Source organism: Syngnathus scovelli, chromosome 10 (genome assembly GCF_024217435.2).
Source record: "Syngnathus scovelli strain Florida chromosome 10, RoL_Ssco_1.2, whole genome shotgun sequence".
Taxonomy (NCBI): Eukaryota; Metazoa; Chordata; class Actinopteri; order Syngnathiformes; family Syngnathidae; genus Syngnathus; species Syngnathus scovelli.
This window is the reverse complement of record NC_090856.1, coordinates 9,945,414-9,970,462: the sequence shown is the minus strand read 5'-3', so window position 1 is coordinate 9,970,462 and position 25,049 is coordinate 9,945,414. Positions and strand designations below refer to the sequence as shown.

Sequence of the window (25,049 nt, the reverse complement as noted above, 5' to 3'; positions counted from 1 at the left end):
TTTAGCTAAAGGTCATGTCGAAACAAGTCTAATATTTTGAAAAAATAATGTGTTTTCAAAAATAAAAAGTTAATATTTTTTAGGTAAAGGTTAAACATTTTATGAAGGGGGGTATTTTATTAATTGGGGGAGTGGCCAGTACGGATGCTGCGCGCGCAATTCCGAGGTGGCGTCACTTGGCCGGTGAAGAGAAGCGAGAGCACCGCAATGACAAGATAAGCCCAATCGCTTTTCCCCCCTCTATTATGCGGTTTATAATTATTAGTAATATTTATTGCAATCTTTCACCAATCACGGAGGGGGTGGCTTGTCGTCGCCGGCTGCGCTCGAATTGCTGCCGTGTGTCCGCTTTGATCGTCTCTGTGTGTGAGGTGAGGACTTGAACATTTCATTGATGGACCAACGTTAAAGGGAAGGGAGAAAAAGGGACGATGACGCAGGCTTGGCTCCGGTTGATTTTATTTTTAAATAGATATTTGCAAAATTCTGCATTTATAGCATAGTGTTGTTATTGAGATGGCCTGTTTGATTTGGTGTGGCTCGTTGTTGTCGCGTGGCTCAGCTGATTAGTGTGGGTTTTAGTGGAAGGTTAGCATGCTAGCAGGCTAAAGCTAAGTGTCACTCATGTTCGTCTTCTGTTCTTATGGCAACCGAGGCGCGCTCACGTCACGCTCCCCCAGTACGTGCGCGTCACCGCGAACTTTGCCGTCCTGGATGTCCGTCCATTATGAATATGTAACGACAGCAAGAAATTATAATTCATTCAATAAAACACGTTTAAAAAAAGTTTTATTTCATTTTCTTTTACAGTTTTTATGTTTTGTTTTTCTAGAATTACAATGGCCGAGTGTCTCCACTGAATGAAGACTCACAGCCTTGGAATTATGGAAGCGTCTGATGAAGTGTTGCGCTCTGACATGGTGGGAGAAGCAGAAATTCCAGAGAAAGAGAACCAAGGCGTTGTTCCGTCTGCTTCCCAGGACTCCTGCACTGTGGGATTAAGCAAGGTAGAGCTTGCAGAGCCACCTGGGTCAGCAGTAGGAGCGGACACTGGTGCTCCAGCGGGTGGTGTGGCTGTGAAAATGGCCACCACCGTTCTGCACCCCATGTGTCTGGGAGAAAACCCACTGCTGCTCCCCATCCACCTCCAGATGGCGGCGGCTCACGGGCCCCAACTGGGATCGATGGGGGCGGCGCCCTACTTGCTGACAGGCACCAACCAGGTCTCCCTCCCGCTGGTCTTGGATCCTGCTGTGATCCCCCAGAACAATATCCTGTGCCCCAATCCGTTGTCCTTCGTGGAGCAGAAGTCTGTTGCAGAACCCATGCAAGATAGCAACCTGCTCTCCCTCCTCCAGAATCCCGCCTTTACTGCAATCCTACAAGATCTTTTCCCGCCCCAAACCGGTCCCAGCACCTGCCAATCCCCAGGCTCCCCATTTTTTCCACCCACCTACTCGTCCCCTTTGGCCCCACTGGTTCCTCCCGCAACTCTCCTGGTCCCATATCCTGTTGTGATCCCGTTGCCGGTTCCTTTGCCGATCCCGCTGCCCATCCCCGTTCCTCAGACGGAAGACTCCAAGAGCAACCTGCCAAAAGCCATCTGCATGGAAACCAAAAGCACTCAGACTCCCAGAGACCTAGACTCAGTGCAGAGTAGCTCATCGCCGCAAGTCCTGGACCTGTCTATGCGAGGACCGTGGCCCGTCGAACCCAAACAGGAATACCTCAGTCCACAGCATCAAGACAGCGTGCTGGACTTGTCTGTGCCTGCCACCCAGAGACACCACTCCCTGTCCCATGGTCCCAGGCGCTCTATGGAACCTAACGCCAATCTTGACTCTAAAATCCTGGGTAGTCTGGCATCTCTGGACTTCAGTCGTCAGCACAAGTGGATGTTGGATGGTGGCACTGGTGGGTCTGCCTCCCTGGGGCCGGGGCCGCCCAATCTGGAAATGGTCACCAACCCGCAGACGGCCAAGGTTATTGTCTCAGTTAAGGACGCCATCCCGGCCATCTTGTGTGGGAAGATCAAGGGCCTCAAAGGGGTGTCCACCAAGAACTTCTCCATCAAACGAGACGGGATCCAGGGGATGCCAGCCCAGCTTTTTGAGCTTCCAACGTCCCTTCCACCCCAGACCTCCCAGCATGGTCCCGATACATCCCTGAAGAGGGTCGCTGGTAAAAATCGTGCCATCAAGTTGAAGAAAGTGAGCTCGCAGGGGATCCACTTCCTGCCCATCAAGAAGCAGAGACTGGCGACGCTTTTACCCAGGAAGTAAGTGGCAACCCCGCCAGCAGAGCAACAAACACTGGAACACACCGGTTAGACCGAGGACAGGCAACTCCGGTCCCAAACGTTTTCTTACTCCAACACACTTGACTGAAATGATCACAATGTGTTTGAGGCTTTTACGGAGCTTGCTGATGAGTGTGTTGGAAGAGAGAAACGTAAGAAGCAAAACTGTGGCGCTCTTGGCCCAGAGTTGCCTAACCTCAAGTCAGACCTAGGCAGGGTTTGCTCAAGAGCACACTCAAGGGCTTTTTCCTTCTTTACGTCTAAGTTAACAGCACTACGGGTCTACGGGATGTGTTTCAATATTTCCTAATCTTTATCGAGCCAAGGCACTTGTGAAATGTTACTGTCACCAAATGCTTGGGAAATTACTGATATGTTTGAGGTGCTTGAGGTCAAATAGGTCGTTTGCGCCTTTAGTTTTGGGAAAGCCCGGTTGGCAACAACTGTTAGCATATGCCAGCTCCATTTGCGGGCGTTTTTTTTTTTTTTTTATAATCCCAATACACAAGTTGTATCTTTTATAGCTTGACTGCTGGTAATGCAAATTTGTATCATTACAAGTAAAAAAAGTGTTTAACTTTGAGCACATTTTTGTGTATTTGTGAGGCCAGTTTTTTGTTATTCCACAGCATTTAAACAGTCGGCGTACATAAGTGTGTTAAGATTAGCGTTAGGCTTAGCGGTGATGCTAACTTGGCTGTTAGTTTGTTTTCCTTCCCGAGTGCACTTTGTGGTGGTAGTCTAGTGAACAAGAAGAAAAAGGTGACAGGGTTTTGTGCCTGTTGAATTGTGATTATGTTTGTGATGAACAAATGAAAGCCTTACGCGCTAGATCTATATTTATTATTTATCATGTAATTTTTTTTTCTGTTTGATCTGATCAACTTTGTTAATTTATTCTTTGTAAAATAATATTAAAAATAACCCATAGGAGGATGAATGAATATTTATACAGCTTGAAAATGAAACAGATCTTATGGGTCACTCACTTTGGTGACCCCTAAAGCTAAGTCGCAACAACATTTTGATGATTAAGCATTATTGGGGTCTGATAATTTTTAATAAAGTTTTTTTTCCACCAAATGTGTGCCTTTGAATTTGGAATTCTCCGTATTATAGAAAACTTTTGCTGGTGTTGTTGCTATACAGTGCTCGTGAAGAGTAAAGTGAACAACAAAGTGAACACAAGTCTTTTATCTAATGCAATATCATAAGAAATGTTTCAAATACAAATTGACAGAAAGAGGAAGCATTGATTGGATCTTTGATATGAGTCAAAAACAACAAAAAAGTACAAAGAAACCCACATATTTGTGCTTTAGCATTTGTGAGTGAATGGATTTTTTAAAACTTATCCTCCGAATTGTCTTTGTGTTCAATTTCACAAAGATGCCTGGAAATGGTGGCAAAGCACTTTTTTCTCCAATTAGACAAGATTACAGCCTGACTAAACGGGAAGCTCCCTCCTTTGATTCAACATCTAAAAATCAGCAAATAACGCAAGACTTTTATCAAATACTTGAGGTTAGGTTAAAAACATAATCCAATCCATCACATCAATCACAAATTTGCATGTGTAAAAGATGGCGCTAAAAAACACCATTGACCTGAGAGTTGTCGCTTGCAATAGCGCCGCGTTGGGACAGTATTTCCTATTTCATGTTACAAATAGACTAAAAAATTCCATCATTTACAAAATATACATTCGGCAGCATGCTCGTTCGTGTGTTAAAGCCAGGAAGAGTGGGCTGACAAATACTAAGTCAAATCAAATATAAAATCCTTAGGAAATGTTAGACTAATACTTGACTATGTGGTGAGTTCATGAGTCACATCAGGGATGGGCATTTGATATTTGATCTCAATTTTGTTTGTTTATGAAACAGGTTTTGCTTGCGTAGACTTAATTGACGGCATAGGTACAGTAGGTGGCAGCAATGTATCGACAGTTGTTTGCTAACTGCGAAATACAGATGAAGAAGAAGGACAAAGACAGCAAGGCATTAAATGGGCAGCATTTTTCTACCTTTGGTACTGCTTCCTCATTCACCTCCTGATGACATGCCATCAGGACCAACTGCTTCAGTGTCATTGAACAAAGGATGAAGGCAGCAGCTGAGGAGTTTAGGGTGCACCAGGATTGTCCCTTTGGCCTCATGCAACAAGGGATTCTGGTTAAGATAAGCAAAACTTTAGAATCAAACGGTTTGGAGGTAGTTACACTGATATTAGATTTTTTTTTGAGCGGGGGGGGTGGACTGAGAAGCATTTGACATTGTAATGGTGGACTGACGATTACAATTTCGCTCGGCTTGAAAAAGATATACGGTTTTCAATGCTCTAACAAACGCTAATGACAGATTGGCATGTGACATAAGTGCGGGTAAGAGTGTCAATTAGTTGCAGATTTTCTCTATTTGCAAGGCTCGGTTCCTTTCCCCTTCACTGTAGTTGTCGATAGTGCCCATTCCTTGTTAATACGCCGTTAAACGACATGAGGTGTGAGTGTGTAAGGAAATGCGTTGGGAAACATTCTTCAGTCTCGGTGGTGCATCCCGGACAATAGAAAGTCAGAAGAACACTATGGAGGGAAAACCTTCACTCTCTAAAAGTTGGAGAAGGTAGTGGGTCACACTAGTGGGTCTTCTTGCTGTCCTCTATGATCAAGTTGTGGGTCACACTTTGCCCTGCTTGAGCCTCTCGATGTGGTGGCACAGTTTGAGGGCGGGCCCCAGCTTGAGGCCCATGTACTTCATGATCATGTCACTCCGTAGCAGCATCAGTGCCTTGCCGTCGATTTCCTGAGAAAACAAACACACAAATGAGCAGCTAGCATGCTTTGAGAATAAAACAATCAATAGCAAGTGAGTCTACTAGTACTGATAAAAACAACCACATTTAATTTACAGACTTTTAATTACAAAACAGTAACTTGTGTAAAAAAAAAAAAAAAAAAAAACACAATGGTTAACTTTTTTTCAAATCACAAGGTAAACACCAATGCTAACTTTTCAGGGTTTTAGAGAATAAAATGCTAACTTACGTGTTTTCGGAATAATTCAACATGCGGTGCCAATGTCGCAGGGTCGGCGTCCCTCACAAACTGCATGACCTCGTCTATGGACCATGACGCTGGGTTTCTCGCGGGCATCTGCCAGCCCTCCCTCTCCGTGACGCTGCTCTCTGGTCCAGTGGTAGAGCTGGCTGTGGCCCAACGAAAACATTTAGCAAAGAAACATTTATTTTTACTTCTGGGATACTTCGAGATAGTTCTGGTTAGCAGAGAGATTTACTACCGCCGAAACAAAAAAACAATCTGATGCGCACCTTCGACTCGCCGGAGCTGCGCTGACACCAGCTCTGCGGGATTAGAGGAGAGTCGGCGGGGCATGGGGGTGACGCCGGATGGCGAGGAGCAATACTCAGAACGACTGCGTGCCACCAGCGGCCGAGGCATCATAGAGTTGGAAGCGGAGCCCATGTAGCGCTGCTCCTTCAGTAAGACGTTATCTTCGTGCGGAAGCGTCTCGGCTGGAAAACGGGCAAAATGTGTCATGGTAATAACCACAGATCAACAAATACACTCTACAACACTTGAAGTTCAAAGTGAGTTAATATTATTACTTTAGTCATTTGTAACACAACCATGGTACAGTGGTCAGTTATGTAATATTTATTGTTTCTTTGTATTTATAATGTATTTTTAACTTTTAATTTATACTGTAATATGCTGTGTGAATTCACGTTTCTCGTCTCGTTACAAATATTGATGTCATGAGAAGGATGTAGATACGTACCTTCCGAAGGGTGGGCGTCTGTGCGTAGATGTTTGGGTGACAGCGGCGCGGCGTACGGAGGCGAAACCCCGGCCAAGCCTCGCTTGCCCGACCGGGCCAGCGAGGGCAAGTCCAGTGCCTCCTCTTTGACTGGGAGTAAATAAAACGCCACAACTTGTGTAAATTAACAAGGTTGATTTCTTTCGTGACATATTAGTCATTTAATTCTGAAACCATGTTTAATCGCAAAAAAAAAAAAAAAAAAACTCTTTCTAGACCGTCATTGACCATGTGTCCATTTACCTGCCTTGGTCCTGTCGTAAGAAGCAGCGTAGTGGCTGTACGGCTGGCTGCTGAACAGGTTGTCGCACTGCAGGTGACGGCACACCGTTTCCAGGAAGCGCAGCACGAAGGCGGCGCTAGAGGCCGAAGGCAGCTTGACCGCGCGGACCCCCTCGTCTGTTCTCACTGGGAACAACACGGTCATCTCTGTTGTTAGATCTTCACTTAACACCAAAATGCCGCAAGATGGCAGAAAAGCAAACCATTTCCTCCAACTGACCAGTTGGAGGAAATGTGTTTGTTTTTTGTTGTTTTTGGGGTCGAGATGATGTGAGACAATTGTGTGTTACCTCTGACCACCTTTCCGCTCCCCGAATGCGTCTGCAGAGCATCGAGCAACACTTTGGGCTGGTACGCGCAGTCTAAACAGGACTGGACCACCTGCTGGAGCACGGAGTTGACAGGCGCCGGTCCAAAGTGATCCGGCAGATGCTGCAGCTGCTTGCGGTCCAGATGCGGGCCGCAGTTTGCGTGTTTGTTGACGTACACACAAACTGCCGTGGAAAAGGACGGACAAACGTGAGAGGATGTTGCGATCGATAAAAGGCTGGCATGGACGTGACGTGAGCACCTGTCGATACAACAGTGGGCAGGCTGGCAGGGCTGCCGCGTTGAACCCGGATGGCTGGCGCACCTGAATGTGACAAGCTTTGGAGAATCTTGGGTTTTCGCTAGAAACACACAGGAAGAAACACAGATGAATCCTGACACTCAAAAACGTGAGTACAATTTCTCACCGCTCAGTCGTGCGATCACTCGATGGTCTCGAGTCTCACCTTGCTTCCGGGTTTTGGGCCTCGCTTCTTATGTGGTCGAGGTGTGACCTGTATGGCGCCGTTGCCGTTCTGGGCGGCGGCGGCTTCGGCCGCGGCTTTGAGGAGAGCGAGGGTCTCGCTCTTGGGCCGGCGACCGCGTACCCCCTTCCTGACGGGCAGCCTGGGCAGCGGGTGGGGCAGTCTGTAGGGGGCCTGTAGGGAGCGCCTGCTGGGCTTGGAAGGTGACGACGTCAGGGCAGGCAGGTTCTTCGTGAGAGTGACTGTGGTGTAACACCAAGAAAGTCAAGGTCTGTATTTTTGTTGGCATTAGTTTGGTTTGATTTTGCTTTGTCACGTTTTGTCCGCGCGTCTTGTCATGTCTACGTATGTTTACGTTTCCACCTTATTTTTCAATCATCTTTCTTCAGCCACTCGTCTGGTCCAGGTGCACCTTGTTGTCTTGTCAAGTTTGCCTGTATTTAGTTCCTGAGTTTGTTTAAGTCTCAGTCACCAGATCACCTGTGCTTGAACGTTAGGCAGCTGTGCTGCAACACTTACAGCTATTGCCGGGGGGCTGCAGGCTGTGCTTGGTCAGCGAGCACCAGCCCACGGGAAAGATGTCCCGCGAGTCGTACTTGCACCAGTAGTCGAAGGCTCCTCTCCACCCGTCGAATGTGACGAAGACCTCGTCGCCCATCACTTCGCCAATGGTGGCCGGGCAGATGAGATGTGGATTCTTCTTGTCCACTGCTTCCAGCTTTGTGCCCACTTTGAAGCTGTTCTGGAGGGGCCTTGGGGGCTCCTGAAAGCGAGGGGGGGGGGGGGGGGGGGGTGTCATTGCGGCGGCTCCATCAAAGTGACCGTGCATGCTGGCGGCCTATGCGGTGAGGAGACCTTCTTGAAGGCTGTCGCCGGAGCCATCTCCGCTCCGTTCAAGGTTTTCAGTAGGAACATCGGCCACGAGGAGGCATTCATGCGAAATCCTGGAGAGTGACAAAAACACCTTACCTTGATTTTTTTTTTCCCCCATTGACAGTTTTTTTTGTAAAAGAACTGTTACCCAGTGGCGGCTGCAGCATGTCTCCTTTCTTCTCGCACGTGCCAATGGGCTGAATGTCGGAGGAGTCCACCAGCCTCCAGAAGTCGTTGCTGTTGTCGCTGCCGTCCAGGCGCAGCCGCAGGCGCACTCCCGTCAGCCCCATGACGGTGGCGATACACACCGAGGTGGCGTTGCGGGGGTCGTGGGCCTCCAGCTTCATGCCAACATTGAAGTCGTTGGACGGTGGGACATGAGCCTGAGTATGACAACATGAGCAAAGACGAGGTAAGAACCCCATAATCTGCTCTGTAAATCGTGCCGACCCGACACCTGAAGTGACCAACCAGCCCTACTTTTAAATTAAATAATAAGGTTATGACATCACAACCATACCTGACGAAAACAACTCTGTGGCGCTGGTGACGATGACGTTTCTTTGAGATATTCTTCCCAGGCAAAAGACTCTGAGGAAAGACACATTTGAGCTCACTTCCAAGTTCAATTAATGTACAAGATTCAAGGAGGTAAAAATTGCATCTCGCAACTTGCCTTTGGTTACTTCTGGTGTCGTCCCTGCTGTTTGTTTCTCTTTTTTACCATCCCTTTGCTCTAATAAGGAAAAAAATCAAATATAAAAATCCAAGGCTGGAGGGAAGTGCTAATGTACAATACAATACAACTTAGTCTTGTTTCTTACCTTTAATTGGTGTTCTTCCCATATTGCCTTGAAATGGGGACCTTTTGTAACCCAATAAGAGGCTGCTTTTGCTGCTGCTGCCTGTGGGCTTTTTGTCCTAGAAATACATATTGCAAAGATGAAAATACAGTTACAGACATGGACACAAATTGGTTGCAAAATGTCAAATATTTACATTTTGTGTCTGGAAACACAAAAATGATAAAAACTCGAAATGCTTCCAGAATCATACAATTGTCATACAATTCTGAATTATTTTAAATGAGAACTTGAACATTTTAAATCTATTCCCGGACATATGGTACATAATTTCATATATGTATTTTTGGTAAAAATACAACTTCATAATATTGTGGATAAGGGTAAAAGATATTTTCTACTTGGATAACTGTGATTAAAATGGCAACTTTTTTTACATAAGACAACTTTAGCCTTATAAAATTGCATTTTCAGGGTTTTTCAATTTTTATTGTAAACAATTACTTCAACATTGTAAAAATGACCACTTTGTGTTTTGAAGTCTTGTAAAATTATTTTCTTAGATCGTTTTTCAACTTTTTTTTTTTTTAGAATCATTTTGAATTCAAAGTTAAAATTTCTTGAACCAAGTATGATATAAAGTTTGAAAGGTACGGTCTGTATAACGTAGTAATTATGTAACAATTCATGCGTTACCGGTATGCTGCCGGTTATGTAATGAGAAAATGTACTCATATCACTTTACATTATCCAACTAACGTCCATAGGTTAGCCAAATGTTGTACATACATTATAAACTAATAATAAACAAACTATTGTGGTCCACGAATTATAGACCGGACACTGCTATTACGTGTAAACATTACGCAGTATACAACGTGCGCCAGGTAATAGCCGGAGCCCCTTGTTGACAAGTTAGCCGCGCTTGCTAACTAGGTTGGCTAACGTTTCTTTCTTTCTTTCTTTCTTTCTTTCTTTCTTTCTTTCTTTCTTTCTTTCTTTCTTTCTTTCTTTCTTTCTTTCTTTCTTTCTTTTTGACTGTAAGGCGGGCGACATCGTCCTCCCTTCCATTCTGATTAATTTGCCCAACACTTCTATTTGGGTTTTATTTAATAGTTGCTCCAAATAAGTTTAATTTCGTAGGCAGAGTTAACTTACCGGTGACGCCTTTTCTGGGAAAATCGCAGAAAAATGTAAGCACTTTTTTCTTTGCCTAATCGCTAGCTGCCATCTTTTCCTCTCTTCTGTTTTGTGTGCGTGGGTGTGTGTGCGACACGCATGTAATATGTGTCGAAGATCGGACGCTTACCAGCTCTCCAACGAAAATTTGATTGGATGAGACGAGGACTACGGCCAATGAATCATTGGACATTGTAGAGCGTCCAGCCAATCAGAATCTATTTTTGTTATCATTAGCCAATCAGATTACGGAGTTGCCTGCGAGCTGAGCAGTTGACTTTCCGGAGACTCGCTATTAATTTGTCACTTATCAATTAAGTCATGATACTTAGTATCATTAGTATGATACTTATCATAAGTACATTTATTCATCCAACCAACCCACTAGATACATTTATTTTTGCAAACCAGTTTCAGAAAATTTACTTTGCTCACCAATACCAACTTTATATTCATCCTCTTTCCCATGTAAAATCAGCTGGTCTTTCTTAACATCCTCAGCTTAGAGAAATGCAATTTCTTCCATCTTCGTAAAATGCAATTTCTTCCATCTTCGTTTCTAATGCGAGCAGTCGAGTCTCCGTTGTTGTTTCCAGACTTTTCACAAGCGCAGTCACAGGGGCAGGCGGTGAAGCTTCCATAGTTTTCATTTGACTGTTGAGCGTTTCCAAAGACTCAGACGTAGCATTATCCTTTTTTGGCCCCATAGTTTTTGTTTTTTTCTCAAAAAGTTAAAAACGTTTTAAGGTGTCTGTGTGTCAGTATGCCGTTATCTCTTCAGTTGCAGCTGTAACCTTGAGGGAGCAGAGCAAAAAGCATCCTACCCTCTCGGTAGCCAGAACCCTAAGAGAAAAACAACAACAACACAAATGTATCCGTCTTTATTCGTTCTGTGGTGGAGTCCCTCGTTGTCGAGGCCCGTTTTTATTTATTTCCACTAGAGAGCAGTATTAGCTACAGCAATACTTGAACACGCAAGCATGAGTGATAATAGTTATTAATGCATGATTGAATTATACGATGAATAAGATGCACTTGCTTTCCAACATGACCTAAAAGTTAGCATAATGAAACAATAATTGTGGGAGCGTCATTGTTGCATACCCAAAAGGGTGAACCCATATTCTGAGCCATACCCTGTGGCCTTTTGGCTGGTACTGCTGAAATATGTATAAGAGATGGTTGTTCATATTTGTAGGTTTATAAACTGTTGTGTGGTGTGGTATGCTCTGGAACATGACTTTCCAGATGTGGGACAAATGATGTTGATACTTTGGATTATGAGATGGAGCTTTCTATTGAAATAATTTTTGGACATAGTATTTTTTCCATTACAAGATGTTCCGATAGATAGACAGACAATTTTTCAAGTAGACGTTTCGTTAGACCGTCCCGTGTGCTTGTCCGGAACAAGGCGTGTGATCTTGTGAATTATGTAATTGAGAAATTAGAACAACAATATCCCACTTCGCACTAAACACCGATAGCGCCGCAGCGACGAGAGCGTTCTGCGATTGGTCCATTTGCTCGGAGGAGTCATCCGAGAGAAAACGCCCGTGGCGATTGGTCAGTTTGCGCCGCCACTCAAATACGTTGCCCTGGCGACCGGTAGCTAGCAGCTTGTCAAAAGCGCACTTTAGCCAGTCAGTCGGTGGATTGGACGCTGCAAGCTTGTTTGGGAAGGAACTCCTCTGCTCGTGGGTGGATGGACGACCCCATTTTGAGCATTTACCTCGTTGATATTGACCGAGTGAGTACTTTTCAAGTCTTTTTGGGACGATGCAAACGCGGAGGAGGTGGAGGAGTAGGAGGAGGCGGTGATGAGTGTTTACGGCGCGGCTCATTGCCGCTATGGGTGTTTACGTAGCGAGAAAGAAAAAAAATCATAATTAGCCTAATATTTCGTGTCACTTAGCTGATAAATCACTACTGACTGCATTCTACTAATCCGCTTCACGCGTCAGTGTTGCTATTATGTTGCACTCGTTGGGTGTTTTCAGGTGGGAGTTGAATCCCACGCATGCGCACACGCACTTAAGCCGACCAAACGGAGGTTCGCGGATACTTTTTTTCGCGACCCATGATTGCCTCAGTACAAATGTTTAATGTTTAACTCTTACATATATTTATTTTCCACGCATAAAATATGTTGGCTAAGAATATCCTCTCAATAGATGTATTTTTCAATTCATGCTCTACCAACACCGATAAGACACATTTAAAATAAACGTTTTAATTTGAGTATGAATCAACATTATACTATAGTACTAGATTTTAATTTTAGGTATGATGTTGGAACTTGGAGTGCAAACAATTTTTTAGGTGGTACTTTATGTAAAACTTTTGAGAACTACACTATCCTTCAGATGTTGGGCTCTGCTGCTGATCAAAATTGTGTCGACTTAGTCGTGGACGAGTTCCGTCATGTGTGGTATTAGACATCTTTGTGGTGGTGCAACTCAAAACACAAAACAATGCACCTAATTTGGCCATCAGGGTAATGTAGTTGAACCCGTATCTCAAAATGCCAATTATTGTTTTTTTTGTTTTGCCGCCTTGAAATGTCCGCATTTTTGAGCCAATTTCACCTTGGGAATAATGTCTTGATGCAGTGAGGGGTAAAGGTTAAAAGTAGTGTATATTTTCAGCTTCCCGCACAGACTCCCGTTATCCTCACCACGCATGAGTCACTGCGTTGATAAGAGAGAGCTCCGAGAATCCACACAACCATCCGCAGCCATATTTATTTCTTATTTTTGGGGCCCTGGAGAGGGGCGGGCGTAGACGATTGGTGGCTTGTTTTTGGGGAAGGCTCAGAAAGCTCCTTGTGTTGACTATTCATTGGTACACAATAGTGGAATTCTACGCTCAGGTGTCTGGGGCCTCCTGGGATTCCGCGGAGTTTATTTTGGCAGCCGAAAAGCAGGAGATGATGATAGTGGCGCATGCCTGATTCAATATGTGCAAATAATATAGATTTATTAGCATTGCTGATGCAATCTAGAAACTTTGAGTTTGGATCTGAAGATATTTTGTTTGTAGGTCTCAAGCATTTTTTGACGGCTAGAGGTCAGATGGGTCATCTGTTCATGTTATGGATAAATATGTTGGTGTTTTTGCTGTTGCAATAAAAACAGGACAAAGTGCCCCAAGATGTATTTTTGGTTTGATTAGAGTACTGAGTTTTGTTTTGGGTTTTTTTCTCTCTAGCTCATCAATTTTTAGTGGTCTGACTGATGTGTACATTTTTCTGTACTGAATATAAATAAAGAACAGAAAGTGACATTTTCACCACATGTCCCCTTTCAAGGTTTTAAATGACTGCGTTTGGGTTGCAGATGACGGCCATGCGGCGAGGGGCGCTGCACCCAATGGGAGCCAGCATCTGGCCACGCCCCCCTCTGCCTGAGCGCCGTGAGCCTTTGACGCCGTGAAGACCCGTGACGTCGGTGATGTCATGAATAAATTTGAGGTCCTTGGGATTGTGGGTGAAGGTGAGTTGCCGGTGAAGTTGGAAAGCCTTTTTCTCAACTGCTCATGTAATTTGGTTAGTGGAATCCAATCGGTTACTCCCACAGACAAATTTGTAATTTCGTAAACTACTGTAATAACTAACAGATCCCTGAAGATGGTGGCATTGCAGCTCTATTGGATTTGAGGTCAGTACAGGTTTTGAGTGAAAGACAAAGATTATGGTGCAAATTACGAGTTGTCAGGTCAGAAATACGGAAGAAATGCCAACATGTTTGAAGTTGGACAAGTTTCGGTACCTCGCTCTTGATTAGAGTAAAATGAGTGTGATGCAGTTGCTGATAGAAAATGCGTATCGCTATTTTGTGAAAAGGCTCATGGAGTGGATGAGGAACGACGTAAAAAAACAAAAGTTGCTGGCATTCAACTTGAGCCATGCACCGTATCCAGCACAGTCATAGATTTTTCCTCCGTCCATGTAAGGTCAGTCAATTGTTGTCGATGGCTCACGAGGACTCGCCATTCACGCCATTCACTGCTTACGTAATTAGGCAGCTTCTGCGAGCCCGTGCGAAGGAGGAGAATGACATTCAATTTGTCCTTTTTTTCATGGCCAGTCCTCAAAATAATCGTACATTTTTTATGCTATTGTCCATCTGTCGATGTTGCTTCCAAATGGGGCTCGTTTGGACGGATTCCCTTGTTCGGTGCTGGTTTGGTAGTTTCTCCCAAAAGACTTCCTATTTAATTTTGGGGTTATGTCCTTGAGATTTTTATGATTCTGTTCCTTTTGTATGAATCCCACTAAAGTTGCTTTGGTAAAATCAAAAGATTGAAATATTCCCAAAATTGCACAGATTAAAAATTCCACAGGCCTTAAAATACGACAACCATTCCCCAAAATTTGTTAAAATAAGACTAGCGTGAAGCTATCTTTCACTCGTTCTCTCCTGAACAAAACGTGTGAGCTCAATGTGCCTTTGCCACGTCATTGTCGAGGAGACGCTTGGAGTTGTATGAGGAAAAAATGTCTTTTTTTTAATTTTTTTTTTTTTTATTGCTAGACTGTTGGCATGACAACACCAGCAGCAGCAGGGCAGAACACTTTCACATCCCCTCGCTGGCCACCACATTAGGTACACTTGCAGAGTGTAACAAGTATCGATCCAACAACGTGGGGACTTTGTAATGCGTAATCACCAGAACCGGTTCTACTCGGATACAGTGGTTCTGGCCCATGTGGTCACTTTGTTACACTTTTGCAAGGTTGTGCGGAGACAGTGGAGCCGTTCCATAGAATCTCTTTCAACCTCGTTGTAGAGGACATCTGATGGACGTTATTTATTTGAAATGTATCGGTGAACAATTTCAAGCAGGACAACTCGTCTCCAATTATGGAATGACCTTCTTCTCTTCCTTCCAGGTGCCTATGGAGTTGTTCTCAAGTGCCGACACAAGGTAAGATCAAGATCAAACACCCACCCTAAGGTATGGTTGCACATATTGAGCAGCAGTAAGTGGCTCAGCGACCCACACGGCCGCCTCTGGTCGTGTCATCTCGCTCGATTTAAGGAAGAAGCCCAGCTGAGTGTTGACACCCGAACATGGAGGAAGGGGCAAAGAAAAATAGGCTGCCTCCCACTAACAACAGATCTGCAGTAAACACCCGCTCTGTTATTTATTTTTCCTGCGCTCACGTCTTTACAGTAGTGACCTCCACTCGGCTAGCTCGCCAGATGCTCGGATGCGACGATGCTTAGCTCTTGATTGATTAGCTGATGAAGATTCAGCCTCCATCTGCCATCAGACAGTTAATCACATCGTGTGATGGGGACTTTCTTCTCAAATGCTTTCATTTGTTTGTCTGGCATCCAGCACTGGAATGGCACCGCAGAGCTTGTGCCGCTCTCGCTCTGCGGGAAAGTCACTAATAGATGCCACCAAGGCCTTTGATGCGTGGCATGACGCGTGGAGGCACAGCGGGCAGAACAGCGCCTGTCGCAGATCGATGTGGACCGTTGCCACATGGAAACGATCGCATTGTCGGAGCAAACGGGCCCGCGGAGGCGTGCGCTCGCCAAAATGGAGAAAATGGCGCTTGATCGGTCGCAGCTGCGCAGCATTCACGCCCACCCCTAAATTAAAAGTACAATACGTGTCGTTAGTAGCCTAAATGGATCAGGCCAGAAATAGAATTGAGGAACGGTTAGACGGAACAGCAACATGGCGAATAAAGTCGGAAAAGTGACTCTTCTCTCAGTGTGATAATGGCTAGTCATTTTATTGTTAATTTAAAATGCATTTGAGCCACTGCGTTTCTAAACGCAAACTCAATCTAAGAACATAGCAGGCTAGCTCAAAACAAGATGTTGTGGCGGTTCTCTGCACCGGCTTTATGTCACATTTGGCCGTTGTCGGCGAGTGGGCCGGGCGCACCAGCTGGCCTTTTATTGTTTATTTTAAGCCCTTAACAAATCCCACTGACAGCCAGCCAGCCAGGCAACGCGTGCTAATGTGGGAGCGGAAGCCAGCTTGGGTGAATGATTACTACGAGCGAAACTGAAGATTAGGCGAACTAATCGGAACCGGAAAGAAGGAGGCATTTCGTTTTGGTGAGCAGGTGCCTACACAGGAATTTGAGTCTACCCTATTGATGTACCCATCCATGACCCCCCCCCCCCCCCCCCCCTTTCTTAGATGGGATAAACTAGAAACTCTTCCAAATGTTTATTTCCAGACAGCAATGATATTTGGGCCCGATTGAGGTCACATTGAGAGATTGACGTCAACATTCTCACTTCCAACTAAGTCGAGGGTTTCTGCCGGAGTCAAGGTGACCCATTTAAGTCTGCTTTTTCCTTCTTCTTCTGTCCCACTTTCTCCTCGTGGGCCGACATAAATAACCCTTCCTTTCAAAAAGGGGGCGGACAGATGATTAGACTTTTTAAATTTTCCCTTCCCACTGCTCGACAGCCGCTCTGTAACTGGATCGGGAAAAGGAAGAGAATTGCGTCGTCCGCGATGTTACACAAGCCAGAGGAGTCCGAAAATAAAAGACGCCATCAACATCAGATGTTCACGCTGACTCACTCCACGATGACTGGCGTCATCTTCCGAAACCGCAAAATGGACGCTTTGATCCTCATGAAATCATTTAAGTCACACTTTTGGATTCAATTTCAAACCCTGTGAGGTCGATCACAAACAATTGGAGAAGAGAAATGGGCGCCGACGGTGCTCATTATAAAATAGTCTCAAACGAGCAAACAGTTTCTGTATCTTTCGGGGATGGAAGAGAGAATCGGAGCCTGTCAATGTTTTACTCGTGTGTGGACACAGGGACCGGTGGCATGATAAGCCCATTCAGGGCTGCATTCCTGAACTCTGCGCCTCAACTAATCGTGAGCGCACTTGTGATACACTCCCAACAACAATCGAGTCTTTTCGCTTGATCCCGTTCACTTTTTGGCAGCATGTCTGCCGTTGAGGTTTTGCGGGTCAATTTGGAGGCTGTCATCTTTTTCCAGCAGGTTGTTGCCTTCGGCGCAGCTCCAAGCACAAATGCCAGCTGGGCCTCATAAGTAGGCCACCACAAGAACCCGGAGAGTCTCTGCCCCCCCTCCCAAAAAAAAGTGGCTAAATGTGTTTTAGTGGTTTGAAACTGGAAACTGAGTTATAAAATACTGTCAATAAGCGACCCAGACTCACTGTCGCTGACGTGGCTTGTGAATGAGCTGGTGATGAATCAAAACGTGCTTTCTGGCGTGTGACAAAATAATGACACCTCTCCAAAGCCTTTCACTTCAGGGGTGATTTGTGCTTTGCCACCGATTTGAATTTTGGCCTTGTTCAGAAATTCAAGTGCGTGATATATTGCTGAATGTTCTTCTCATTTATTCAGCTCTGATAAATGTGTTTTTCTTGCAGGACACCAATGAAATTGTGGCCATAAAGAAATTCAAAGACAGTGAAGGTAACATGACCTTTTGGAGCTACTAAATTTATTTGCTTTTTGTGGGATTTACATGAACCTGAACAACTCCGATGGGACATATTTCAAACGACACAATATTGACTTTTGCTCAGAAAATGAGGAAGTCAAAGAAACGACGCTGCGGGAGCTCAAGATGCTGCGCACGCTCAAGCAGGAGAACATCGTGGAGCTCAAAGAGGCCTTCCGGCGGCGAGGCAAGCTCTACCTGGTCTTTGAGTACGTGGAGAAGGTACGAAGGTCAGACCTCGGTGGACCTCAACTCCTTTTCTTTTCCTCAATGTGTTTTTTTTTCTTCTTCTTCTTCTTCTTCTTCTTCTTCTGTTTGCTCCCTAGAACATGCTGGAGCTGCTGGAGGAACTCCCCAACGGAGTTCCTGCTGACAAGGCACGCAGCTACATCTACCAGCTGATCAAGGCCATCCACTGGTGCCACAAGCATGACATCGTTCATCGGGGTAACCCGCTCACGCTTGATCACATTTCATTAAAAAGGCAAAAAAGAAATTAACGTGCAAAATGTTTCTTTTTTTTTTTTTTTTATTGAAGTACTGATTTAACTCTGGTACTCGAATAAAAAGTACAGACTCTCAAATGTATTCTGCGTAAAAAAATTATTATTTATAATTTTACAATTACTCAACTGCTACATGCTTTAAAAAATAATGAAAGACAAAAAAAAACAAAAAAAAACGTGATTCCACTCTGTAAGTTTTTTAGTGGACAAGGAGGAAACCAGATGGCAATGGGCTGTCCAAATGGCCGCTGGGATCCCTCGTACGATTCCTTCTGCTTCCTCGGGCTTGTCCTTTATGAATAAGTCATGCTTTGTTCCCGCTTTACAATCTGTGAATTTTCATGTTTCTTTAATTGCTGGATCTTTTTAGTCGTTGTCTCCAAGGGCAGTTGGACACACTCAAATTGTAAAAATAGATGGATGGTTGTGCTATTTTGACTTTTGTGAATTGACTGAATTGCTTTGAAGTGATTCAACCATATAAATGTTTTTTCACTCCAAAAATAAGATTTGAAATGTATTAGCAGGATAACAACTTTTGGTTTTAATTGTGTGCGATGACGTCCTAAGGTTGACGCGTTGTCTGCTCATTCTTCAGACATCAAGCCAGAGAACCTTCTCATCAGCTCTGACGACGTCCTCAAGTTGTGTGACTTTGGTGAGCTCTGACACAACCGGAGCATTATTTTGGCACGCTATATTTATATCCATGTGGTTAACCACAGATCCAGTTGACATCTGCTCTTTGTCCTTTCTTCTAAGACAATTTAGCGCCTGGACGACCAGGTATATTAAAGATGTGGAATAATGACTCAATCGGTTATCCGCACGCTTCGGTATCTAAAGCGTGTGGTGATGCGACAGGCTCGTGTGGCGCTTTGAGCCAATCTGGCAATGGAACGAGGGGCTATGGGGGAGGGAAAAACATCATGCGGGCAATCTGCTACGAGAGGCGGGAGGCCGTGTTGGAGGCACATGGAGGCCAAGCGGATGCCAGTTCGTAGTCTGTAGTAGAATTTATTACCGTCAAAATGTTTATATCATTTTCATCCTCAAGTCTATAATTAATGCAGTTCATATTCTGTTCCTTCGGGGATTATTATTTTTATGAAATTCAATTTAAGCTAGCACTGTGATAGAACCTTGCATACAGATGCCACAAGAGGGCAGCAAAGCATTTCAAAACAACTCCAAACTAGCTGCAATTTGGTCTCATCTTGTCATCTCTTGGTAGGATTCGCACGCAACCTCTCGGAGGGAACGGACGCTAACTACACGGAGTACGTAGCCACCAGGTGGTACCGCTCTCCGGAGCTCCTGCTCGGGTACGTCTGTCAGAAAACGCCCCGAAAAGCATCGACTTGCTCCTACTTCGTCCTCCTTCCGTCTTTTCAGGGCTCCGTACGGCAAAGCGGTGGACATGTGGTCGGTGGGCTGCATCTTGGGAGAGCTGAGCGATGGACAGCCTCTCTTCCCGGGCGAAAGCGAGATCGACCAGCTCTTCACCATCCAGAAAGTTCTGGGGCCTCTTCCGCCAGAGCAGATGAAGCTCTTCTACAGCAACCCTCGCTTCCACGGACTTCGGGTAAACAAAAAAAAAAAAAAAAAAAAAACTACTCATGCCGTCTCGCCTCCATCTTCCATCACCTCTTTCTTCTCTCCGTCTTGCTGCTCGCACACTCTGCTACTTTTATTTTAAAAAAATGATCTTCCTCTGGCTGCGCCGTGACTGATTGCATCGCAGTGACTCATCGGTGTATCGTGTTCTGCAAGCCGGGTCGTCCTTCCTTTTACTTGTTCGTGCCCACGCCTAAGGAGTTCATAATGAGCACTTTGCAGATTGCTCGTTTTTGTCAGTCTCCAACGGCACCCTCGCGATGTGTGCTGAACTCTACCGAACCTGATTTCTGATCTTTTTTTTAACAAGCTTGTCTCCCTTGTTGATGTTTTTCTTAGTTCCCTACCGTAAACCACCCACAGACACTGGAGCGCCGATACCTGGGGATAATCGGCGGAGCCCTGCTGGACCTGTTGAAGGTACTTTTGTGTGATCACGACGCTGAGTCAGAAGAGTGCGAGCGTCTTGTTGTGCGTTCCAGAGTCTTTTGTTACTCAACCCGGGCGAGCGGTTCCTGACGGAGCAGGGCCTCAACCACCATGCATTCCAGTCGCTGAGGCTGGCAGAGCGGACCGGGCCTCCCACGCCAACGCCGGTGCGCTCCTCCAAGAGGAAGCCCCACCACGGAGACACCACGCCCAGCAGGTGGAATTCACATAATTTGTTTTCCACTCTGCAACGTCAGCTCCCTTTGTGGCCATTTAGTCGAAAGTCAAGGAAGCTGTTGCTGGCACTGACTTAATTTTACTTTTACTGATTGTGTTTGGTCCCTGGCCAGGAGTCACGGCCTGAAGAGCTCGGGCAGCCATCGCTCCAGCACGCGCGACTGCTCCAGCTTGCCGCGCCACGAAGACCTCCACCCCAGCAGCAACAGCGGCGAGAGCGGCAGCGGAGGAGCAGGCTTCCTCAACGGCAACCTGCCGACAGCAATCAACCTGAGCCCCACGCTGCACCCCAAGAGCTATCCGGCACAGATCTTCAATCACTCGGCCTCGTGCGGCGTGGACCTGCCCCACCTGCTTGGCCCCTCTGACGCCAACAAGGGCGACTTTGACGTCAGCCCGGGCCCCAAGGGCTCCGACGGCCCCGGAGCAAAGTACCTCAAATCTAACTTTCGCTCACAGCAGCACCGCCACTCCTTCGTGGAGGGCAAGACCAGCACCCTGCAGTCGGTGGAGAAGCACGGCCGCCACGGCTACGTGGAGGCCCCTGCGCCCAAGTTCTCCTACCTGAATCTGTCTAAGAGTTACGGCACGCTCAGTGACGCCAAGTCGGTGGGCAACCTGAACGACGTACACCTATATGCCGACGAGCCAGCCGCCCGCTACTTCCCCTCCAGCTGCCTGGACCTAACGGCGCCCAGCAGCCCGGCGGTGCGGCGCTTGGATCGCCGGGGGAGCACGCGTGCCGAGCGCGAGAGCAACACCCTGGACTCATCCTTCCGTCGCTCGTCGGCCCGCCGCAAGGACTCGCCGGACGGCCCGAATCCCAACGAGGGCGGCGGTGGCGGGGGCCACGTGCACTCTCTGTCGGCCCCACACGAGCCCTACACTCAGGGCTACAGCAGCCCCTTTTCGTCACAACAAAGACCACACCGCCACTCTATGTACGTGCGGCGGGACCACCAGAGGACTCACGGGGGCGACGATGGGCTCCTTGTGGGCCAGGGGGCGCCCACCCGGGCCAGCAGCCTGCAGCTGCTGTCGCCGCAGCTGCAGCACCGCACGTTGCCTCGCCACTCGGCCTCCAGGGAGGAGGATATGAGCCGGGTCAGTCGCTCCTCTTCAGTCCATAACACCGACGGAGAAAATCTGCAATACGGGGACCATATTAAAAAACGTATAAACAGTTTGACCACCTTTCCCCGTTTTAAACTTACACAAAACGCACAATTGACCAAAATTCCATATTTTCCGTCCGTGATAATTTAGGAAAGCACAGCAAATAATTTTTTTGTATTTGAAGATGTCCACATGAAGATGTCCGTCCAGCTGTAGGATGGATGCCGCTACTTGTAAATGCTGCTACTCCTGCAGGCTTTTGCATCGTGTTGTGTGGCTGTGTGTACTTGTACTGCGCTTTCTGTTGCTGACGTGTAGTTGCTGCTGCTTGTGTGTATGTGTGTGTGTATTGTATCCAGAGTGATGAGGCCCCTGCCGAGGCGGCCCCCCACAGCAGACCTCCAATCAGGGAGTCCACCAGAGACAACTTTCACGCGCAGAGGCAAAAAAGCGAGGTCCATCCCTTTGTCTTGCCCTTGCTTACTTTCGCCCACCCCCCCCCCCCTTCCTCCAGATTTCTCTCTGCTACTTTCTTTGCTATGGCTAGCGCTACCATCATGCTCTGCCTGCTTTGCTGCTACGCTAATGTGACAGTTAAAGCCATGTTTACATTGTCTCAACACATATAGAACATAAACTTTTATTCTTATGATTGTCGTTTTCATCACAGTCGGGGTGCACGACGACTGTGGTGTGTTGACCGCGTTTGTGTCTCAGGTGGGCCTGTACCACGAGCCTCAGGCGGAAGATGGCGGCGCATCGTCTAAGGAGAACCGCAACATCTACAGCGAGTCCATGCCCCGCAAGGTCGGAAGCTTCTACAGAGGTGCGGCGTGCTATACTTTGGACCACGGCATTTCCTGCGTGTGTTCTTGTGTTGTGTTGGTGCCCAAAAGGCAAGTGATGTTCTCTGTGGTGTTTGTTGAACAGTTCCTTCTCCTCGGCCAGACAATTCCTTCCACGACGGCCGCTCCCAGGTGCGAGGCTCGGGCATGACGGGCGATGCCGGCAGCCTGGCCAACCACTCCAAACGCCAGACCGCTTTCGACCCCTGGTAAGCGCCCCACCCTCCATGTCGACCCCCACCCATCCTCTGTGTCGTAGCATCCCTGCTTTAACGCACTGATTTTCCCACGGGAGGACGGGTCCGGACACGATGGTGCTGAATACGGCCGAGCCATCCAAGGAGAAAGAAAAGCAGGGTTTCTTCAGAGCAATAAAGAAGAAGAAGAAAAAGCCTCAAATGGTGAGTTGGTGACTCACTCTAGCACAAGTGACGCATGTTAGGCATCGGAGTCAAATTATAATCCTTTAGGTAAGGGATATTTGAACACAAATGGTGATGCAATACATGTAGACAACAAGTATCACAATACTTAACAGCATATATTGTTGATCCTCTGCCAAGAGCTACTCGAGTACGTTTCATTCTTTACTTTGGATTTCATCATCTCATTGGGCTTTTTATAGAGTACAATATTATATTATATCAAATTTCGGCACACCGCCAAACAAAACACAAAACATATATTTGGAAAGCGGTGAACCCCCGCCCACGTTTTGTAGGAGGTAGGGAGCCAGCCATACCGCCGCTACTCACAAGAATCCCCCAGAGTCACCTAAGAAGGTTGACGGAGGCGAAGAGAGAACCCTGTCAGGAATCTGTAACGTGACGCAAAGCAGGGACACTTTATGAAGGGGCTCATTTTCATTTTTGGCTGCTCCTTTCTTGCCAAGTTGGAATGAGGAAGCAAATAAATGCAATCTGGCCAGTCGGAAGCAGCCGGGTGTATTTTTAGCTTCTCATTTTCTGCCACTGTGACACACACACGCACGCACACACACACACACACACACACACACACACACACACACACACACACACACACACACACACACACACACACTTAATGAGAACTCCAAGCTGCTAGAATGATGCACTGGATGCTTGTCATGTCATGTCTACATTCTCTATGTCTTTATAAAATACTGTGCTTTGTAACGCCTAAAAAAAGGTTTTTGGAGGGGATGTAACGAATGAATGCCATTTGAAATCATTTCAAAAGGGAACATTGATTTTATGAACTTGGTAACGGAAGAGTTACGTATTTATTTGACAGGTCCCCAGTGAAGAGGCGGTGCTGCAGAAGTCGTCGCGCTCCCACCAGAGCAGTCGCCATCGGAGCCGCGACAAGAGTCGAGAGCGCGAGCGCGAGCGGGATAAAGAGTGGGCCGACAAGATGGCTGACTCGCACTCGCCGGTATGTCCGGTCTGTCTCGACCAAACACCATCAGATTCCAAATTTTCGCATTTGTCCGTCGAAGTTGGATTAATTCATTCCATCGTCCTTTTGTCCCATATTTTATTTTATCCTCCCAGAGCCAACCGCTGAAGTCGCTGCGCAAACTCCTGCACCTCTCCTCATCCTCATCCAATCAGACAGCGGCGTCCGACATGCGCTACCAGCAGCTGCCAGGCACCGGCCCCCAGGGGGCCTTCTCGGACGGGCGCGGCCACTCGGGGGTCAACACCCCGCAAATGAAGAGCAGGCAGTCAGCCTACCCGCAGCTAGAGCCCGGCTGGCACTCCGGCAACCCTTACCCCGAGCAGATGGCCGTCAAGGGAGGCCAGAACGGCCACAGCTTCGGGCGCCCCTCCAGGTCCCGCATGGCCAACCTCAACGACCTGAAAGAGACGGCGCTGTGAACCAACAACAACACAAAGGAAGTACCCAACACACACATTGATGGACACACACGCACACTATTTTACACACACGCACAGTGCACCGCTTGCAAACTGAAGGCCAAAAGCCTTCTTGTGTCTTAATGTTTTTTTTTTTAAAGGCTTCCAATGTTTGATAGACTTTCTATGATGACTTTATTTGTATTATAAAGTACATATTAAAAATGGAATATTTAACTATATATGTATATAAATATAGAAATGGCTAGATGAAAGTGTGTTTTTAGATAGCCTTATTTACTTGTAAAAGGTACGGTCGTACTTGTTGGGCAAAGCCTGTCGGCACGGAAACGTCACGTGACATTGTAATGCAACACGCGCGCGCACATCAACTGAGTTGACAATCTTTCAATCAATCACTTCCCTTTGATTTGACCTTATTTTTGACACATTACTGTACAGTTGCTGCACACTTCATTATTCTGATGTTTATTATGATGATTAAAAATGAAAGCATTGTTTGTAAGGTACCTTAGCTAGGATTCTAAAAATGGCCAATAAGGTGTCCACGCTGTAAATTCTACTCAGCGAGGAGATGTGTAGGAGGAAGCGTGTGTATTATATTAATACTACTAATGTGGGAGTCTTTGTCGTCTATTTACACACACACACACACACACACACACAGTTTGTTTACGGGAAGGCCAAACCAAACAGTGTTTCAATTGGAATTTTTGTTACACATTTGTAGCATAGTCCATCGTGTTTTCTCCTTCCCCCCCCCCCGACAGACAAATGTGTAATATTCATGTTTACATCTGTAACGCTAAAGCTCAAATAAATTGCAAACTGGTTTCATTTGACATGAGTGCATGTTGTATTTTTCTTTTTTCCAGGAATATTTGAGCCGCACAAATATT

At 46.3% G+C, this 25,049-nt stretch overlaps 3 protein-coding genes across 7 annotated transcripts; 2 read left to right on the top strand and 1 right to left on the bottom strand.

Annotated features, from left to right (window-relative positions):
- Positions 1 to 149: 149 nt before the first annotated feature.
- rai2 (retinoic acid induced 2) lies at positions 150 to 4,068 on the top strand. 2 transcript variants are annotated; one of them, XM_049717026.2, is made up of 2 exons: positions 150 to 371; positions 833 to 4,068. In XM_049717026.2, the coding sequence occupies exon 2, from the start codon at positions 861 to 863 to the stop codon at positions 2,280 to 2,282; it is 1,422 nt and encodes a 473-aa protein (XP_049572983.1). In that variant the 5' UTR covers positions 150 to 371; positions 833 to 860; the 3' UTR covers positions 2,283 to 4,068. The 2 variants fall into 2 exon arrangements, with proteins under 2 accessions (XP_049572983.1, XP_049572993.1); XM_049717036.2 differs by having other exon boundaries at positions 811 to 4,068.
- On the bottom strand, positions 3,479 to 10,206 carry LOC125966647 (sex comb on midleg-like protein 2). Its single transcript, XM_049716999.1, has 15 exons — positions 10,046 to 10,206; positions 8,909 to 9,005; positions 8,761 to 8,820; positions 8,605 to 8,675; positions 8,233 to 8,467; positions 8,067 to 8,155; positions 7,731 to 7,974; positions 7,194 to 7,453; positions 6,989 to 7,088; positions 6,708 to 6,911; positions 6,379 to 6,543; positions 6,097 to 6,225; positions 5,627 to 5,830; positions 5,343 to 5,503; positions 3,479 to 5,100 (listed from the first exon to the last, which is right to left on the bottom strand). The coding sequence occupies exons 2-15, from the start codon at positions 8,928 to 8,930 to the stop codon at positions 4,975 to 4,977; spliced, it is 2,070 nt and encodes a 689-aa protein (XP_049572956.1). The 5' UTR covers positions 8,931 to 9,005; positions 10,046 to 10,206; the 3' UTR covers positions 3,479 to 4,974.
- Positions 10,207 to 11,669: 1,463 nt separating this feature from the next.
- LOC125966733 (cyclin-dependent kinase-like 5) lies at positions 11,670 to 24,992 on the top strand. Of its 4 annotated transcripts, none has more exons than XM_049717169.1 (18): positions 11,670 to 11,816; positions 13,405 to 13,560; positions 14,961 to 14,995; positions 17,465 to 17,510; positions 17,624 to 17,760; positions 17,865 to 17,985; positions 18,643 to 18,702; positions 19,279 to 19,369; positions 19,440 to 19,629; positions 20,001 to 20,081; positions 20,144 to 20,307; positions 20,441 to 21,431; positions 21,803 to 21,898; positions 22,161 to 22,269; positions 22,392 to 22,497; positions 22,584 to 22,689; positions 23,564 to 23,704; positions 23,824 to 24,992. In XM_049717169.1, exons 2-18 carry the CDS (start codon positions 13,524 to 13,526, stop codon positions 24,148 to 24,150), a joined length of 2,838 nt encoding a protein of 945 aa, XP_049573126.1. In that variant the 5' UTR covers positions 11,670 to 11,816; positions 13,405 to 13,523; the 3' UTR covers positions 24,151 to 24,992. The 4 variants fall into 4 exon arrangements, with proteins under 4 accessions (XP_049573126.1, XP_049573118.1, XP_049573130.1 ...); XM_049717161.1 differs by having other exon boundaries at positions 22,374 to 22,497; XM_049717173.1 differs by lacking the exon at positions 21,803 to 21,898.
- The last annotated feature ends 57 nt before the right edge of the window (positions 24,993 to 25,049 follow it).

Excerpts from the sequence above, each read along its gene's own strand:
- rai2 (XM_049717026.2), top strand. The coding sequence starts at position 861 with ATGAAGACTCACAGCCTTGGAATTATGGAAGCGTCTGATGAAGTGTTG.
- LOC125966647 (XM_049716999.1), bottom strand. The coding sequence starts at position 8,930 with ATGGGAAGAACACCAATTAAAG. Across the intron at positions 6,226-6,378 it reads TTACGACAGGACCAAGGCAG|TCAAAGAGGAGGCACTGGAC; the intron begins GTAAATGGACAC and ends ATTTACTCCCAG. Across the intron at positions 5,504-5,626 it reads GCAGCTCCGGCGAGTCGAAG|CCAGCTCTACCACTGGACCA; the intron begins GTGCGCATCAGA and ends GTTGGGCCACAG.
- LOC125966733 (XM_049717161.1), top strand. The coding sequence starts at position 13,524 with ATGAATAAATTTGAGGTCCTTGGGATTGTGGGTGAAG. Across the intron at positions 17,761-17,864 it reads TCTTTGAGTACGTGGAGAAG|AACATGCTGGAGCTGCTGGA; the intron begins GTACGAAGGTCA and ends TTTGCTCCCTAG. Across the intron at positions 20,082-20,143 it reads CCCTGCTGGACCTGTTGAAG|AGTCTTTTGTTACTCAACCC; the intron begins GTACTTTTGTGT and ends TGTGCGTTCCAG.